A 20,194-nucleotide genomic window follows, 5' to 3' on the forward strand; every position below is an offset into this window, starting at 1 on the left:
AGGAGAAGAAGAAGAAGAAGAAGAAGAAGAAGAAGAAGAAGAAGAAGAAGAAGAAGAAGAAGAAGAAGAAGAAGAAGAAGAAGAAGAAGAAGAAAGAATGAGAGGGGGGAGAGAGAGGAAAGAAGAGGGAGAGGGGGAAGATGCGGATTAGTGTAGGATGGTTTGAGAAGTCAAATGAGCACTCTGCAAATTGTCACATGTGCATCAGAGACTGGATTCAAAAATTCTCACATCTCATTTCATTATATTTTACATTAGATCATATTTTTTGACTAAGTTTATTTTAACACAAGTAAAAAAGCAATAATGCATTTTCATTTTTAAACATGTTTTCTTCAGTTTGGAAATATATTGTAAACTTTGGAGGAGAATAAAATAGAGAAAATGAAGACCAAATATCAGTTTCTTTTATTTTGGAAATACTTTAAATCCTTGCCATCAGCTAAAAACGTGAGCATTACAACTTTTTAACCAAGAAAAAAGTAAAACATAGTTAAAATCACTTGAGTTCATATTATGAAGGAATGAGTTGTGCATGGTAATACCTACCCTATAATCCCAGTACTAGAGAGGCTGAGGCAGGAGGATTGTGAGGTCAAGGTTATTCTGGATGAACAGTGAAAGGTAAGATAATAAAATAAAATTAGGAAAGACAATCAAGTTACAAGAACAAGTTTCTTTCCTAGAGAAATTTTATCGATATTTACTTTTGTGTGTTATTGTTAGCACCAGGATGAAAAAAAAATCTACATTGTAGATTTAAATATTATTTTACAAGACAGTTACTTATGAATTTATAATTTTATGGTTTTTTTTATTTTTATCTTTGCTAATTTAATAGCATGTCAGTATAACCTTCATACAACCTTTGCAAAAGTGTTATACCTGTTTTCTAAACATGTGTCTAACTTTACTTTTGTCTTTCTTTGGCAGATGACATTTGACCCAGAAATCTTCTTCAATGTCTTACTGCCTCCCATTATATTTCATGCAGGATACAGTCTGAAGAAGGTAAACCTAGGCAGCCACCCCTCTTTTACCATTAAGTAGAGAATTTGGCCAGTACCAATGAGAAGTAGTTATATATTATGGGATTTCCAATTCAGTAGGAACAGCATCATGCAGTAAGTGTTCAAGCCTGACATTCTCAGAATTCTTTTAACTCTATTAAACCTGTGCTCAGGGCTCAGTCATACATAGCTTGTCTAAAAGTGAGATTTGCTGTAAATGCAAAATGTACCCTAGATATTAAAGTCTTAGCATTTTAAAAAAGAATGAAAATCATCTCAATAATGTTTTATATTGATTTTATAAAGAAACTATAGCATTAGGAATATACTGTGTTAAACAGAACATTTACAAGCTTCATTTCATCTTTTAAAGGTTTATTTAATGTGCCCCTGTAGGAGATCCGTCAAATGCATACGTGACCTATGTGATTTGATCATTGGACAGTGTTAGCCTAGATGATGTGCCCCAAGCGCTCACATTCTAGTTGCCACTGGGTTTGTTACCAGGGAGCAGAGTCAGGAAGACTGGGGTTATTCACAGAGAGAGCCACAGTTTTCAATCTCTGCCTGGCAGTTCTCGGGCACAGGCTGACTGTCCCTGTCACTTAGGTGACTAGTGCTGTACCACAGAGTGGGACAGAGGGAACATGCCACTCCTCTGCTGCCTAGTCCCCACCTTGGAGACCCCCAGGGCTTTGGCCTGCCAGACCCTGCAGTAAGGCAGCTTCTTCATTACAGACCCGGACGGGTTGTTGTTGTTTTGTGGACTCCGGGCTCCCTCTTGCTGTCAACGCTGGCTACTCGGCTCTCACTAAGTCTGGAAGGGAGTTTCCCTAAGCAAGCATTTGCAAGGATTCAGGCTAGATTTTTGCAGGTCATCCTTCATCAGACCCTACCTCAGTGCTAGGCATCATTTCATATTCAAGCCATGAACTGTTTATTTCGCTAGGGTTTTAGTGTTTGGTTCTAACACATTCGGAAGATGTGTGGTGGGCAGAACACAGACTATTCTGTGAAAGTCAGATGCCATTTAAGTCTTTTAGAATAATATTTTGAAAGTTAAAGGTGCTGTGTCTACAAAACCCTTCTTGACAACTGTGTCTCTATTAAGTAATTGTCCCAAAGCCCTGACCATTCATGGCCCAGCCTGTTCCCTCTTCTGGGTTCTAGGTGGTTCTGTGGGTTATCTTTCCCCTGTTGTCACCATTCAGATTTTTTTTTTTTTTTTGCTTTCCTTTTCTCCTTATTTGTGGAGAAGTCACTTGCTTAGCTTCATACTCAGGAGAAGTAAATCTAAGGATGAGGTTACAGACGATTTGCCTAAATACTGAGAGAAGGGGAGGCTATGAGGGGCCAGGCTTATTCTTACTTCCTGTTTCAGTACGAAATGCAGATGTACTCTATGAAATATTTTCTGTTTCTCCCCAGAGGCACTTTTTTCAAAACCTGGGATCCATTTTAACATATGCCTTCTTGGGAACAGCCATCTCCTGTGTGGTCATAGGGTAAGTGACATTCGGAGCCTGAGCTCTTGGTGGCTGGAGGGCATTTGTCTGGGACGGGATCTCAGACCCCTGGACTCTTGCTTTTTGGATCAAGTGTGTTTTCTTTCAGTGTATATCATTTGGGTTTGTTTCACTTGGTTTGTGTTGTAGCTGTTTTGTTGAATTACCACGGTGGGGATCTAAGATGTTAGGTGAGCCTCCTGCCACAGAGTGCCATCCTCAGACATCACGTCTTCATAGATTTCTTCCAGCCCTGGTCAACATTTCCGTATCTCCTGACAAACATAAGGCTTTAGAGCAAAGCAAACTGCTACTAGATGACTGGATTTTCTCTGTGAGTTTGTGCTTCGGATTTAGGGTGTGTGGACCTCTTTGCCTGAGTTGTGAGAAGCCAACCATATTCTTACTTAGCTTGAGTAATGGATATGGTCTCAATGCATTTTTCCATCATCTTTGTAAGGCCTTACCTATATTTGACAGAAATGTAGCAGTGACTATATGCCAAGCGTTTTCCTCTAACGGGAAATTTATAAGCAAGGAGTTTGAAACAGGTAACTCAAATTCCAGCAGAACTGTAAATAGCTGGGGTGACTTTGTGGTTGCCGCTCTGTAGAATCTGAGCTTTTCTGTTTCTCAGTATATTTATTGGTTATGCTACTGGTCCAGAGTCTAACTGCAGAGACTCTGGCACACAGCTCACCATAAAGCAAAATAGATCCAACACCCTGAAATGTGTCCAGAAATGAAAATGATAGCCCTCTGCAGAAAGACGGTCGGCTGCTGTGGCTTTGATGACGTATCCATCTTAAACCAGGAGACGCGCCAACTCTACATGTTTGTTTATTTATTTATTGTTTTACTCTCTGCATTTCTCAACACTCTAACCAAGAAAGTGATGCTGAGCGAACACACCAGTCTCGCCTCCAGCCTTTCTCTTATGAGGTGTTCGGTGTGTGCCCCGCCAGAGCCAAGGAGGTGTTCGGGGCTCTGCCAAACCCGAAAGCAGGGTCTCTGCAGTCTGTGAAAATGCATAGCATGGCTAAGGTGGGGCAGCAGCTGAAGATTTTAGCTGCCAGTGGAAGCCTGCGTGAGTGAAAACTCATCACACGTAGACTCTTGAGTGGCTCTTAAATTGCCTGTGACCTGACAAGTACTACGCTCCTGGTCCTTCACAAAGCGGTTTGGGGAAGCCTTCATGACCCGTGTGTGTATGCAGGAGCTCGATATGTAAATTTTTAAACTGGTAAGGGCCTTACAAATTATTGAACGCCATTAAAGCTGCTCAGTCTGAAGAGAAAGCATCTTGACAGGCTGACTAATTAGGCCAGGGTTATTATCAGTGAGAAGCAGGGCCATGGTCAAGACAGAACTCCAAAGCTTAGCTCCTGACCCAAGAGAGTGTAGCTCTTGACCTCCCTACACCCCTCGGCACCATGCCACACTCACAGAGGGTTCTGAGATACATGGCCTCTCAACAGGCATTTGTTGGTTCATAGCAAACATCAATTTTAATGGGTTTGTATTATGGGGAATCTGAGTTTTATATGGATGAAGTTTCAAAACAACTAGACAGTACTTAATTATAGCATAATTAGTTTTCAATAATATCCTCTTCCCTTTGTCCATCTAATTTTAAGTATATTTACATATATTTACATTTTATACTTTAATTTCTTTAAATTTCTATTTTTTCTTAGGTCTGAAATAGTCCATAAAAAGTAAAAGGAACCATGCATGATATGCATGATATAGCTCTTCCAGAATGTTCCAATATAAGAGATATGATGATTTTCACTTACTGCAATTAGGATTTAATTTGGGGGGGAGGAGGATCACTGTGTAATTCATTCAAGTTAGCCAAGGTTAGCCTGGAATCTACTTTGTAGAAAAGTCTAGCCTCGAACTTGTCTCAGTCCTCCAGCTTCCCAAGAGCTGAGCTTCAAGGTGTGTTCCACTGTACTTGGCTTCTTCTAATGGATGCTATGTGCATAACCGAAAATTTAAGTAGTGATTTGACGAGAAGTGTAGTTCTGGGAAAATCCTCAAAACTACGCTTTTTGTTTAAACCATGCGTAATAGGAGTCTCAAAAATCTTGCAGGCTGCTTTCTTTTTAATTTTTTTTTAAAGATTTTATACACAAGTACCATACTTATATTTTTTATAACTCTCTCCCCACTCCAGCTCCTCCTGGGTCTCCCCATTTCTCTCCCAAGTTCATGACCTCTTCTTTCTTGTTTCATATATGTATGTATGAATATATAGATATGGCTTGCTGAATCCATTTTTTTTTTTTTTGTTGTTTTGGTTTGGTTTTCCGAGACAGGGTTTCTCTGTAGCTTTTGAGCCTGTCCTGGAACTGGCTCTTGTAGCCCAGGCTGGCCTGAAACTCAGAGAGATCCACCTTCCTCTGCCTCCTGAGTGCTGGGATTAAAGGCGTGTGCCAACACTGCCTGGCTCCCATTTTGTATTGCTCATATGTATCTGTGTTTAGTACTGACCACTGGGGATTGGATAACCTATCAGGGGCTTGTCTATGGAGAAGACTGAATCTCTTTCTAATAGTAGCCATTAATTGCATGTAGCTCTTCACCCAGAGGTGTGGCCTGTGAGATTCCCTCCAGATTCATGTTGGCATGTTAACTGGTGTTGACATTGTGTACGCATTATTTAAATGACCATATTTTTGAGATTTTGGGTTTGGCATCTCATCATAAGACACAGTAGATGCCCTAATCCTCTGATTCTTACAGTCTTTCCACCCCATGTTCTACAAACTTCCCTGAGCCTCAAGTGTATGAGTCGTGTTGTGGATTTATCTGCTGGCCTGCGCAGCTCACAGTCAGTTGTTCTCTGTGTTTTGATAAGTTGTAGATTTCTGTAATGGTCTCCATCCACTGTAAAACCCAAGCTTTTTTGATGAGGAATGACAGCTATACTCTTCTGTGGGTGTAAGGTTAATTATTTAGAATGCAGTTAGAAATTACATTAGATTAGGGAAATGGTTTAAGAAAGAGAGTAGATTCTCCTTTATGGACCATGACATCTCCAGCCATGCCCAGTCAACTAGGTTTACAGTATTAGGCATTAATTCCATCCTATTGAGCATGCCTTAAGTGCAATAAGAAAGTTTTTGGTTACCTCCAAGATATAAGTGCCACTATTGCACCCTTAATATATTGCCATCCTAGTCACTGTTGTGGATTATTGCTTTACAGCGAGTTGGGACTATTGATTACTTTTCTCCTTTGGCATCCTGCATAGCACCTTCTGGTACTATGAGAATTTATCCTTAGGAAGGTTTCCACATCAGATCCCACTGAATCATTCAAGTCCTGTGTCTAAAGTATGTGGTATCTTCAGCAATAGAGACTTACCTTCAAATTCCAGGAAGAAACGAAAATGCAGTATAATGCCCGTGTTGTTTATGGGGCATCTCTTGGACTCCCGTGACCAACAACTCAAAAGGAAGTTTCTCTTGCCTAGGACTATGATTATTTTTATTTGATAATCTATGGCCCTCGGAGAAGAGTATTATCACCGTAGGTGTCGTAACTCCATTTAAACTTTAAACTGTGTGTGTGTAGACTCCCACATACCATGGCTCTATTCTCTTCTTCCACCATGTGAATTTCAGGGATCGAATCGTGATTGTTAGGCTTGATGATTAGCACCTTTATTCATGGAGCCATCTTGCTGGCCCAAGATACTTTTATAAGAGCAATGAGACTGGTATTCTCTTTAGTTTCTCTGTTAATGGAGAATTTAAACCAACTGTACAATACCAGAAATATTCACAGAAAGAACAGCTAGCATTTTGAATTTGTTCTCTCATGCCAGGAGCTGAGATAAGCTTTTCACATATGCTATCTCATATCATCATAACAATAACCTCACGAGATAACCGCTGTTGTTACTTATGTGTGTGTACAAGGCTGCCAAGTCTGAGACTTTCTCAAAGCTGCACAGCAATCAAATAGTAGTGACTGGTAGAGCCTGCCAGACCCCAGAGTGCGTACTCTGAGCAGCCCCCATCCTCCTAATACAACTCGCTACAGCACTCACGTTCTGCATTGAGTTACTGTACCTGCCTGATAGACTAGCTCTCCAGTGATTTCAAGTTCATAAATTTATCATTGTAGCTAATGATTATGAAATCTGGGTATTTAAGAATTAGCTGTAAATATGATTGCATAGAAGAAACTAAACCTTCCATCTCTCACTGGAGGCAGCTAGAAGGAAGCTAGAATATACTTTACGTCTTTAATATTACTGGACTCTTGATAATTCACCCTGGAAAACCTGTATTCATAAATAGGAGGTTGTTTACATTATGCATGCCAACATTCCTCAGGACTGATTTCCCCATAGGCACCCTTAATATACACAGAATATTAAGATGCCCAGAAGTCTTGTCTAAGAAACACAATCCTGACCAGGGCTTCATGGTGCTTATTGCTGCCCTCTGAGTAGACATGCTGCTCACCTGGGGACCTTTAGATCTACTGATAGGGTGAGCCCCAGCAACTCCCAAATACTTAGCCCTAAAGAAGGGGCACCTTGGTCACTGAGAAGCTAAATGTGAAGCTGGCAGCTCAGAGGGAAAAGCTAACGTTTATTCGTGTCTTTAAACACTAACCCTAGGAAGACAGTAAATTCGACATGAGCCCTCAACTTGAGCAACAGGAACCCTGAGGTCATGCACAAAGATTTCAGGGAGGAGTGAAGGTCTTTGAGTTAGCTGTGAATTTTTATAGGTGAGGGCTTGCACAGATCTCCCCATTTCATCAGATCCTTCAGGGAGCTACAATCTGTATGGAAGAAAAAGAAAAAGAACCTTCCCTTTCTAAAGGTCAAGGCAAAGACAGAGTTGCCACAGTTAGGGTTTTATGGGACTCTAATTTAGTTAGGACTGAAGGCGTCTTCAGAATACACTGAGAGCTGCTATAAAGTCTGGAAATACACATACTATCGCTTTATCCTGTGTGGCAAGGTAGTGACAATACAGTAGTTATTATGCATTTTCGTTCCCGGACTTGATGGCCATCTGTCCTGTCGACTGAGGAATGGAAGTGAAGGGTTGTAAATCTAAAATAACCACTCAGGTTTTCACAAAATATATCAAAACCATTTTCCAAAGTAATGTTACCGTTTTTTCCTCTTAATGTTTCACAGTCCAGTCGGTACAAAATGAAATTGCATCGTAGCCGTCAGGTGTGACCTCCTGATTTTGATTTTGGAAATACCGTTTATTAGCTAGCCTTGCATTTCTTCCAGGAATGATCCATAATCTATGTCCACAACTAACTACTACTGATTAGTGTTAGTTACCTCAGCTTCTTAGATTTTAGTATTTTTAAATTTTCGAAGTATTTACTTAGAAAGACTCAGGCTATATTATTCTTTAGGAATCATTAGTTCTTTATTTGTTCATATAAATTTACTACTATATATATGACTATACAAACATTTCACATTTATTAAAATTGCAGTTTGTACATAATTGCATACCTTATATTTTTCTTAGGGATCCCCATGGACATGAACAGGAGAGAGTGTACATAAGGAGATTTGTGGCTTCAGTGGTCAAGTAGGAACTTGATACAATTTAGATCCCATCAGTAGGAATATAAACAAGTAAATTTATACAATATAAAAATTCACATCAGGGAAAAGCAGTAACATTATCTATGACAGGATAGATGAATCTCAAGAATAGTATGTGAAATGGGCACATTTGCTATAGCATCACTGTTTGTAACTGACGAACACTGAATACTATTAAGACACACACATGTGGATGTGAAGATATGTGTGCAAACGTGTATTAAGTAAGGGACTGAAAACAGAATTCAGTGCCATGATCAGTTCTTGGAGGAAAAGGCAAGAAAGACACGGAAAGAAACACAAAGGAGACATTTAGCACAATGTACTGAGCCATGAACTGGTGTTTCCCCAGGTACACCATCTAGTGTATTATTATGATGTATAATGCATCTTCTGTATAGCCTCTTGCATGTATCAGTTAAATTACCCAGAACATGAAAGGGATAAGGAGAAGGAGTTATTTAATGGACTTAGAGAATTCCGCTTTGTTACCCTGTGGTTCATTTCCAATCCTTTTATTCTTTTCCTCTGTGTTTTAATGCGAACAGTTGGGGTTGGCACAACAGCAGAGAGGCACAAATGCCAAGGGAGGGTTTGCCAGGACCCCCAGGTTCACTCTTAGAAGTCCCATAGCCCCTGTTTTCCCTCTCTTCCATCCCCACTTCTCGTTGTTTTCCCTTCTCCAGGTCCTTTCTTCTCAGCCACCTCCTCTCCATCTCTTGAGGCCATCTGGACTGCTCTCCATGTCTCTCTCTTTCGTGGACTTTGAAAGTAGCTCAAGGGAGGCCTGTTGCGCCAGGCTACCAGGCCTGGACCTCACGGGTGCATTCATTTACTCTGGATTCCGAGCTGGTTGGAGTAGCTATCTCTGGTATCAAGGGGGAAAATAAATATATCCCTTCCCAGACACAGTTGAGGAAGAAACATGATCTCTAGTCTGTGAGGGGACTGCACAGGCTGTGGGCAGGGTGGTTTCTTCTCTCCATATCGAAGCTGGCACAGACTCTACTGCTGGCAGTAGAGAGGAGAGGGCCATGTATGGGGAGAGAAACGAAAGGTAGGAGGAAGAGACGATCAAGAGGCATCAGAGGGGCAATCTGGAGGTGGAAGAGAGCACTCACGGATTTGCTAGTCCCATTCCCCTGCTGCCTGCATGGAGCTGGAGCTAAAACTGCCAGAGCCGGGAAACAAGAAAAAAAGAAAAAAAAAAAAACTCCCAAAGAAAAATGAAACCTGACTCCAAATTGGCAAAAGAAATATTGGAAGCACTGAAGGATGTTATGTAAAAGTGCTGGAGTGGAACAAGAGCAGTGTCTAATCATGAAAGAAAAATGCGTAAATTATTAAAAAGTATTCTGAGAGAGGTTTTGTCTGAAGAGCCCTTCCACAAAGCCATGTAGCTGAAGGCTTCTAGCGATGGGATTCCTAGTAAATGAAATAGCCCAAGCCTTTCTCTCATCCTCTAGTACCCTAAAATGTAAAATCTGCTTTTTTTCTCATTTAACAAAAATTTGATAGGAGAGTTACAGTATATGTATTACTGCTTACACACACACACACACACACACACACACACACACACACACACGCGCGCACACACACACACACTCAGATAAAAAGTAGAAAAAAATAAAGATTATATTCATTTCTACTCCATGTAATAGCCTTCAACTTCCAATTATTGATGTCTTCAAACAGCCTCCATGACTCAGTGGTTTAAGCAGGGCTCTCCTGGGTAGTTTCTGGTTCCCCCTTAAAGTTGTTGTGTGACCTCCACCCTCCGACTGCTTGACTGGCCTAAGTAAAATGGGCTCCCTCACGTGTGTCATGATTGGCTGTGACTTTTGACTGTGACTTGGGCATGTACTCAGAGTAGTAGGCTTCAGAAACACACCGAGGACTAGAGAGGCTTCTGGGGTTGTGACTGCTGACCTGAGATCTTAAACTGCTCCAGAGAAAGCCAAACAGGGATCCAGGTGTGGATATCCTATCAGATAAGACATCCCAGCAGAGGCCAGCAGCCAGACAGAGCGCTCATGCTGCCTGTTGTTCAAAGCCAGAGGACAAGACAGCAGTTAACCGTGGTGTGGAGGCAGTGCCAGGCCACATCTTGACACCTGTGTCCTAACGTTTGGATATGACTCAGCTGACCAGAGGGTTGTAATTAAAGAGCCACCCCTCCCCCTTTGGCAAGACTATGAAGATAAGCATAAGAAAGCCATGGTAGATAGTAAGAGAACAGGCAGGAAGTGCTAGAGTTTGATTCTGCCTCTTCCCTAAAGGCAATGTGAGCCATGTTCAGGTGAAGAGAAATAAAGGCCATCATCATCAAACATAAATTTTTGACTTCAACCTGCTGGGAGACCTTGCTGGTCAGAGATTGCAATCTACCATGGCCTGGCAGCTCTCTCCGAAGCTTAGCAACATGGAGGACACCCTCCCCAGCGCTTCCCCGCCCCTTGCGGACAAGTAGCCTAGAATCCCAAGGAAGAAGTAGACCACACAACCTTCTCACTGTGGGTTTGACTGTCAAATACATCGCGGTCTGAGTCTCACACACTAGCCCTCCTCGTTCTTCCCTGGGCTTCCTACTAGGCTGACCTTCTATTGCTCTTGCTTTTCATTGGTCAATAATTAAATTGCCAATGAGAACAGTGGAAATATGTGAGAGCTCTACATACCCTCCTTGTCAAACAGATGGAAAAAACAAGAGAAGTGGCTTCATCTAGCTCTGTGCGCATCTTCTGAGTGCTTAGCTCTCACTGAGCAAGCTGTCTTCATTGTCTCGTTTTAACCTCACCGGAGTGAGCGCAGAGAGCTGTTTCTGTCCTTGGCTGCCCCTTTGAAGGCATGCACCCAAGGCTCCGATTGTTCAGTGACTTTTGTGAAATGTCACTGGTTCTGGAGTATGCCAAGCCTGTACTTGCAGTGAAATTGCATCCTTGAGCCTCCAACGCATCGCAGCGTCAGGAGTTTGTTAGACATGCGCAGTCTCAGGTGGTGCCCGGACCTCTTGAGCCCGTGTTTGCATATTCACAAAGGCCCCGGGCAACTCCCGCTGACACTAAAATGTTCCACGTTCCCAAATTTAATAATTTTCTTAGGATTTACTAAACGCAGACTATGGCATGGAAACAATTTCAACCAATACTGAATCCATATTATTCAGAAACCACGAAAACTAAACCAAATCAGCTGATTTTATGATTCATAGCCACAGGATTTATATGACTCCCGCCTAGACATAATATTGTATGTGCATTATGCAGGAGATAATTGGTAGAACACTGTTAGCTTGGCTCCGAGAAGCATCACAGGGAAACACACTCACTGTTCTGGTCCACGGATTTTAGCACTTCAGGTGTGGGAAGCACTCAGCCTGACTTAGCAATTACACTCCGATGTCATTAAATTAAAACGGTCCCGATAAATAGACTAGAAGTCAATCTTAACTACAGCTCTGAGAGATTTACTGGCCTATTTCACTCTTGCCGGCTAATCTACACTGCTTGAGAGACACGTGGAGAGATCATTTCCTATAGGCAACCCACGTGATCAAGGGAATCACGACTACAATGGTGACATCATTGCTCAGCAGTAGTAAGCTAGTGCACTCTTGAAGGTCATTGCCTAGGGACTCTCAGCCACTTGCCTTTCAATTGCATCTCCTGCCTGTAAACTGTAAGAGTGAGTTTGTTCTCTTTAACTATACTTTTCTTGCAAGTTCTAGTACTTTCTGAAGCTATTAACCCATGGTTTTCTTGGTGTATTAAGGGTGCATTTGTTTTCTTTCTTCAATAAAATTCTACCACATAAAAGAGATTTTAAATACAAAGCTGGGTGTGGTAGCCCTTGCCTGTGATCTAGAACTTATAAATCGAGGTCTTCAAGGTCATCTTCAGCTACATAGATAGTTAAAGACCAGCTTGGCTACTTGAGACCCTGCCTCAAACAAAACAAAATTTAAAAGGGAATTATAAAGTACAGCAATGACAGTTTCTTGCATCCTTTAGGAATTTTTCACATGTCAACCACTGCCTTGCACACTCTCTCTGTAGAAAACTCACTTGATCCTTCAAGATTTCCCTCAAAATAAGACAGGATATATTTACTTCTATAAAATGTCCCGAGTTTGCTTTGTTAGAATGGTTTTCTAATTTTTGTTGCAATAACAAGGAAGTTATAAAGTATTTCGAGAGATCTTTTAATTTGTTTTATAGACTCATGCCAAACATTGCATTAGTTTACAAGGGAAACTCAAGGAATCTCGAGAAGGAATATCCACATAGAATGTATAAGACACAAAGCAGACCCTAATGTCAGTTATGAGTTTTAGTCAGCGGAAATGTATCAGCATCAGGCTGGAAGCTGTAACAAGTGGACCAGATAGTGCAAGACGCACTGTGAGACTAGCCTCAGGGGATGTGATCATATTTAGAATCTTTCCTGCTCTACTCTTTATAAACCTGAAACTGCTTAAAGAATAACCTGTTCATTTAAAGCAGGATTTCTGTATTATAAATATTTTATATGATCCCTTTCTTAATATAGACTGTAACGTATTTTCCACGGCGCCCTCTGTCCCATACTGGTTGAAAGTTGGCTCCCTTTTAGGCACGTGAACTCCCCAAAGTCATTAGGCCTGTTGTAGATGGAATCTCTTGTGTGATGGTCTTTTTCCACTTCTTCTGTTTCCTGGCACCTGGCCTTCTGAGACCAGCACTAGAAGCTGGACTCTAAGGCTGGGTGGAAAGTCTCCATTAATTCGTCTCACAATTGGTCTTTTTATCAATATTTTATACCTGCTATGAGTACCACGCTTGCTCTGTAGCTCACACTTAACCCTTTAATTCCTCTCTACTAAGGAATGGAGATTAGCTCTCTTGAGACCTTTGCGTCTTCTCTTTAAGTATCCACACTGCGCTATCGACAAGGTCATGAGTAGATGAGAGAGCTGCCTGGGACTTAGTCTATTGTATTGCTGATCCTTAATTAACTGTAATTCAGAGCATCTTTTACAGGCCGTACCTTCATTACAGTTTCGGTGCCAGGTAATGAGACAGCATTCCCTTCCTTCCACACCACCTGTTAATCGCTGCCGAGTCTCCCTGCCACTTCTCTTTCAAAGTTCAGTTGTTCCTATTGATTTCTTAGTAACTTGGTATTCTATCACCAAATCCTCGTCTTCCTAGGCAAAACTTGCTTTCTTCCATGTCGAGATAAACTGTTTACGTGAATGTGGCTATGTCGCTGTTAATCCGCAGTGAAACAGTAGCTCTTGTAGGTTGCAGATTGAGGGCCTCCCCAGAAATCAATGACCTGATTATTTCACACCGCACCGCACAGGGCTAAATACAATTACAGCCTTATCCCAGTGGAAGGGAATTAGGAGTACAGAAAGAGGGAAACATTATCCTAGGAGAAGGGAAAGCGAAGAGAAACTCATTTGAAAGAACGTGAGCATTTACTGTGCATGGCTCAGGCTTGAGGGATTAGTTTCCCTTCTTGTCTCCCTGTGTCTAAGGGAAGGCAGCGCGGGTTAGAATCACAGAAATGGGGCTGTTTTCCTAGCCCTCGCCCTCTGCCCACAAGCAGTGTTTTTGTGTAGCTCACCGTATTTTCATTGTATAACTACGAGAGAGAGTCAGGGCCAACATTAATCTACTGTACGGATACAAACACCGAGGTCCGGTTCCTTCCAAAAATGCTATTAATATTTGTCAAAGTGGAGGATAACCATTTGTTCAAATTTCTGACTCTGCAAATGTTTTCCCAACAGAGTTAAGGGCCTACGCACCCTTGAAACCTGCTCTTCAAATCAGTCACCCCAAACAGAACCAAACAAAATTTGAGACTTATGAGAGGTGTGATAAACAGTAAAATCACATGTGTTGTATGTGCATCTGTGTGCACATGTGCACCCAGTCACAGCACCTTCAGTCCAGAAACGGGGTTTAGCCCATTTTATTTTAGCTGCTTATCGTGTAAGCGAGGATTTGACGTTTTCCTCAGAGATGTCCATCCATAAAAGATGATGAATGTAGTAAAGTTGTTCAGAGCCTGGAGGTAAACCTTCATCTTACTAAGAGTCTAGCATCGGTGACAGAAGATGTTTCAAAACTGAATTTAGTTCGTTTAGAGGAAATTACATACACAGAGCATGCAGGTTGGCTAACATTAACACGCTCAATTACAGTCCAAATTACATGTTTCAGGAGCCATGTCTCTAAGCTCTCCTTAGACTCAACTGATCCGTTGCTTCCACTGACCTGCAGTTCAGCTTGGGTACGTCCACTGAACTTCTAGGGGGGGAAGGAAATTGGTTTTCTGTTGGAAAAAAACACAAAATCACCCTAAATGTTTTTCTTCGTTTCCTTCCAAATTTAACCAACTTTCCATCTATCATATTAGGAAAACACAACTACTTTTAAGGTATCTTCTTAATAGTTGTCAAATTATTTCCACCCACCCTCCTTTTTTCTCCCTCCCAGGATTCCAGATGGATAAGTTACAAGAAACATGCTTAGCCAGCACAATATCAGTCCAAAACACATGTTCTGATTCCTTTCCTTCCATGTTGAAAATTCCAATATTCAGGATGAAATGGAAATTATTTTAAGTTTCCATGAAACTAAAGAAATTATAGTTTATCCTTGAGTTGTTCGTAGCTATTTAAATAGGCTGGAGAAGTTTTGAATAGTGTTAATAGTCTTCATATGACCTAATTATGAGCATGTGTCAAGGTCAGTTAAAACCGTAGCATGAGGGGACCTGTCAGGATCATACCAGAAGGGGACCTGAACTTAGTTCAGTGTTGTGCACAGACCTGTGTGCCCAGGGAGTTGAATATTATCTGACTTGGGGATCCCTTACAAAACTGAACATCAGCGTTTAGGAATATTCAGAGGGATGTTGGAGAGAAAAGCTTCCTAACTGTTAAACGTGACAATAAAAACTGGATCATTTTGTTTAACATAAAAATGTTAACTCTAGGTATAGACCTAGAGACACAGAACTTGTGAGGCTGAGGCAGGAGGATGACTCACAGTTTAAAACCGATCTGGGCTACATAGTGAGTTTGAGGTCAGCCTATGCAAACTAGCAGGACTCTGTCTCACAAACCACCCCCAACCAAAAGGTTTTCATTCAGTGTGCCATTTGATTGGAATAATTTACAGAGACTACTAGCTGAATTAGTTAATCCTTCCCCACTGATCCTGAGAAGTCCACAGGAGGGTTGATTCAAAGAATTCCTCTTTGTGGGGTCATTTACCGAGGAAAAGAAGACATGGCAACATTTTTAGGTAACAGTTCAGAAAATATCTTTTGGTTTTAGGGTTAATAATGTTCATAAGATGGATAATTAATTTTTTAAAACAAATTTTAATTTTACTAAAATCACCAAAAAAGTATCTAAAATACATTTTCAAGAAATGGTATTTTTTCAAAATACTTAGAAAGCTTCTATTTTGTGTTTGAATGTTTTCCTTGTATGTATGTCTGTGAATCACATGCATGCCTGGTGCCCATGGAGACGAGAGGGCACTGGATCTCCTAGAGCGGATGTTGGGTATAACTGTGAGTCATAGTGTAGGGGCTGGGTTTTGAACCCTGGTCCTCTGCAAGAGGAGCAAGCATTTAACCACTGAGCTTTTTTTGGAGCCCAAGAATATTTTTTTGACTAAAAAAAGACTTGGAGATAAACTTTTTTATTCCAATTTTCTTTGACTGGAGTGAGAAAATGCGAGGACATTGGATACTTAATTGATTTCCTCCATAACTTGGATTTTTCCATTTGAATGTGTGTGCTAAGGTAGCTGGATTTCAAGAAACTCTGTTTGTGTTGAAATGAAATTCTAGTTTCCAGAAAGAGCTGAGAGGGCTGTGCTTCAGGCATGGCCTCAGTGCTGGGTCTCCCAGCACCAGGCTGGGTGTTACAAGAGTCAAGAACAAGCTTTTACAGTGTTTTCTGAGAGTTGAGAGAATTATGCCTGTTAAATATAATAAAAGAAGAGTGTGGGGCCAGGGAACAGATAAAATAAAATGTTGTTTAGGGACCATATTGTTCACCAGAAACAACAAATTTGTGTATCTTTTACCTTATCTATGGTGAGTTCTTCGTCCCATTAAAGCTAATTTCCACACTGAGAATAGGGTTTTAGCACCCTGAAGTGAGTCTGCAAAATGCTTACGATGGGAAGTGTTAAACTGTACAACCTTCCTTTAAGAAACAAGTGTTGGGATACATTCTTTTCCACAAAAGCAATGATCCTGGCAATAGTTAGACAAAACACGCATTCGCGACAGGAGGGAAGAGAACGGAAAGAAGAGTGCTTGCCATGCGTCATTGAGTAAAAAAATCTGATCTAGAAAAAAAATCCCCTCTTATAAATTCTATTTTTTTACATCAAATACTATTTGACCCTTCTCTTTTAATTTATAGTTTAGTTTTTCTCTAATAAGACAGCTCCTAAAAATCCACCAGCTGGTAGAGGAGTTAGTTGAGGAAAGTAACCTTTAGTTTAAAGGAAAGATTTCCTGATTTCTCTCTTTAAAAGGGGGACAGAGGGACTAGAGAGATGGCTCAGAGGCTAAGAGCTCTAGCTGTGCTTCCAGAGGTCCTGAGTTCAATTCCCAGCAACCACATGGTGACTCACAACCATCTGTAATGCCTCTCTTGGAATCTAGGCATACACACCAGCAGACTGCTGTGTGCGTAATAAATAAGTAAACCCCTTTTTAGAGGACCTGTCAAAAAAGTGGAGGGAGGAAAAAAGGAGGGAGGAGGCAGAGAGGACCACAAACTGTAAATCCTTAGATTTGAAGTGTTGGCTGTGTAATACCGTAGAATCTTGTTTTCAGTGCCTCCCCCTTTCTTGTTTAGATTTAATGGTTTTGTGCAGTGAGCTCTCTACTGTGTAAGTCCTCCAATCAGAATGAAGAACACAAGCTGGGAGCGAGTGCTTTATACAAAATTTAAGACTATGAGTGATGATTTTACCGTTACCTAAGGACGGAGAGTAAGTTAGTGGTGGCCTTCATCCCCACTTACTTCTGGGGTACAAATGACAGAGTATGGACATACTGTCCCTAGCTTAAGCCAACACATAGTTTTAGAAAGCAATTGAAGATCAGTTCCAACCCCCCAAAATGTAAGACTTCGATTTAAAGAACAGATATTTAATTTTTGAGGGTGATAGATTTTGTTTGGAATATGAAAGCATGTTACATTTTCTCAGAGTTCAAGGATTTGCATATAGACCAGACTCAAAGCACAGCAGAAGCTGGTGATCTAGGATCTGTTTTGATGTCTCTAAAGTGACTCAGAGTCAAAGATGATTTCAAATGTGCTCAGAGGCGCTTCCATGTGTTATTCCGAATTCAAATCTCGAAATCATTTCGAAGTTCTGATCGCTTTGCCTGCTGGGAAGATGACGTGGGCCTTTTTAAAGCCCTGTTTTAATAGGCAGATGTGAAAAGCCATTTAGATAAGATTATTTAGATAAAATTACATGTGGGTTTCAGAGTCAATCAAGCCCTAAACACAAGGAGTGGAGTATGGGTTATATTAAAATGGATGTTGGAAAGGCAGAGACAACTGTCACCAGAGAGGAAAGGAAGCTTTGCTTCCACACCAAAATGTGCAAAATGAGACACTCCTGCAAGGTAAACGACTGACTGCCATGGCTGAGCAGCCATTGGCTTTTCCATTGTGCCCTCTGGTGGAAAACTTCATAAACAGCAATCTCAATGGTTCTGAATTCATTTGATAAAATTTTCTGTAAAATCAAACTTCAATTTTCAGGAAAACGCATGGCAAATTTCGGTTAATCCAACTGCCAAATTTTGCCTGGAAGTGAAAAATAACTGTAGGTAAACTTGGAAGGAATGAATTATTAATAACTGAATTCTCCAGTGTTCTAGCATCACTTCATTAAATCCCATCAACTCTGAGTTCAGTCTGAGACATTTCTCCTTCATTATCCTGTTGCTTTAGCATCTCCCCAGGGCAGCTAAAACCATCCCCAGGCAGCAGACAGTTGCATAAATAGGCACTAAGTGCATCTTCTTCATCCTTCTTCAAAGAGGGGTGCGTGAAGAGCAAAATGAGCGGGACTGAGCCCCTCTTTGTTATAATAGAGTCCTGAGATCTGGGATCCATTCCAAAGTCAGCACTGAACATGGAAACCAAATCCATGCCCTGCACTGCTGGGCAGTAGAGACAAGGGTACATGGTGGAGAGCAGAGAGAGGCCAGCGACTCTCAGTGAGAAAGCTGGGGAGGAGAAAACATATTGTGGCACGTGCTTCATTGCTGTCACAGAATGAATGACAAGTGCAGCTTAGAGGGGGCTTGATTTTTGCTCGTGGTTTAGGAAAAGATAGAGTCCATCATGACCGGAAGGGTGGAAGGCAGGGGTGTGAGAAGTATGGTCACAGCGTGTCTGTAGTCAGATAGCAGAGAGGGGGCATAAAAACACAAGGGCCACCCCCAGTGATTCACTCCTTCCAATGAGGCTGTACCTTCTAGCGAGGGTCTACAACCTTTCTGCACAGCGCCACTAGTCAAAGATGCAGCGTTCATACAGATGGGCCTATGAGATGTATTCACACCCTAACTGCCATACAGTGAGTTACCTGAGTAGTTTGGGATGAAGCTGAGTAGTCTCAGAAGGGCTGGAAGTTCACTGGAGCATTTTAACCCAGCTTTTAGGATACCCTCAGAACAATCCAAAAGGCTCACATTGGATATCTTGCGTAAAATATGAAATTTTTCACAATTAGAAGATGTCACACAATTATAGCTGAGCTTCTAGTTTTGCTTCCTGAAAGAGTATTTCTTTTTCCTCTTGTTTTAAAATATGCAGCATGATGTACCTCATAGGAGAAGAACCAATACATATCAGCAATTTTCATATCTGTGAAAGTCTAGCGCTTCCCATATGGGAATCCATTCAGGCCTTACTCTCCACAAAGTGGATAATACCTTGTCTTAATTTACAATGACAAGACAGAAGCCCAGAAAGAAGAGAGACCATGCGGAAGGTCAGATGGTAAAAGCGAAGAGCTGGGTCTACCCCCACTTAACAGGTCTCACACCATGTTCATAACCAGTGTGTACAATGCAGCTCGAAAGTCCCTGGCTCAGCTACAAAAATGGACCCCTCACTAGTAGCAGCCAAGCCTCCTCCTCATGCCTGTTCAGTGGCTCCTGGGAGTTCACTTAGCCATCCCAGACAGCTGAACAACTGGGCCATGGAAAGTCACTGGCTCTTGCCAAGTTCGACTCTAACTGCTACACTGACTTATCTTGTCACCATCCTAGAAGAAATGAAGATGTTCTAAAAGGACACTTGCTCCCTCTCTTTGCCTATCAGACTGTAGGAAGATTGGATCCCAAGAGCTGGAGTTTTCCCAGGTTTCCTGCTGGCAAAGTAAAAGACTGGGCCCTGGTACCAGTCAGAGTAGGAGCTTGTCTCCCGGGAAAATTTTCACACAATTCTGATTTGTCAGCTCCCTCCAGAACACAATGGTGGGTGGGACCATGTCTTGGCAGAGCTTTTTAGCTAAGGATATCTCTTGCCTTCTATTTAAACCCAAACCTCATACGAAGACCCCAGGAGGATGGACTTGGGGCGCCACTGAACCAGTTCATCCGCCACTCTTCCCACTGTGGACACTGAATAAATCTCTTTTCTCAGCTTTTCACCGTTACTTCTCCATTTAATTGACCCGTAAGGACAGGTGACTGAGCCTAGCTTGTCAGCGATAGATGGGCTCAGGCTCTGACCTTAACTCCTTTAACACTATGGCTATGACATGGAAGCACAAGAAAAAGTTTACTAGTTGATTGATAATAGATTGAGGTTCAAACCCCAGGAGTATTGCCTTGTGAGCCTTTTTGTCTTACATATAGGCAGTACCCAATGTTAAGGCTTAAAGAGATGTGTTTGGATATCCAGTCAACAAGGCCTGAGCTTGCGATGGTTCCTCTTCATTGTCAAGTTGATTGAACTGAGATGCAAGGCCATCCTTTTTTTTTTATTAAATTTTATTATTCAATTAAGGATCTCC

General features: G+C 41.5%; 1 protein-coding gene across 1 annotated transcript in view; it reads left to right on the plus strand.

Annotated features, from left to right (window-relative positions):
- The window catches only part of Slc9a9 (solute carrier family 9 member A9), a 559,136-nt gene that overhangs the window by 39,948 nt on the left and 498,994 nt on the right, over window positions 1–20,194 (plus strand). The window contains exons 3-4 of the mRNA XM_005366691.3: window positions 934–1,011; window positions 2,439–2,515. Of these exons, the coding sequence (XP_005366748.1) occupies window positions 934–1,011; window positions 2,439–2,515 (155 nt within the window). The remainder of the gene's footprint in view (window positions 1–933; window positions 1,012–2,438; window positions 2,516–20,194) is intronic.

The sequence above is a fragment of the Microtus ochrogaster genome, unplaced genomic scaffold (assembly GCF_000317375.1).
Source record: "Microtus ochrogaster isolate Prairie Vole_2 unplaced genomic scaffold, MicOch1.0 UNK12, whole genome shotgun sequence".
Lineage (NCBI taxonomy): Eukaryota > Metazoa > Chordata > Mammalia > Rodentia > Cricetidae > Microtus > Microtus ochrogaster.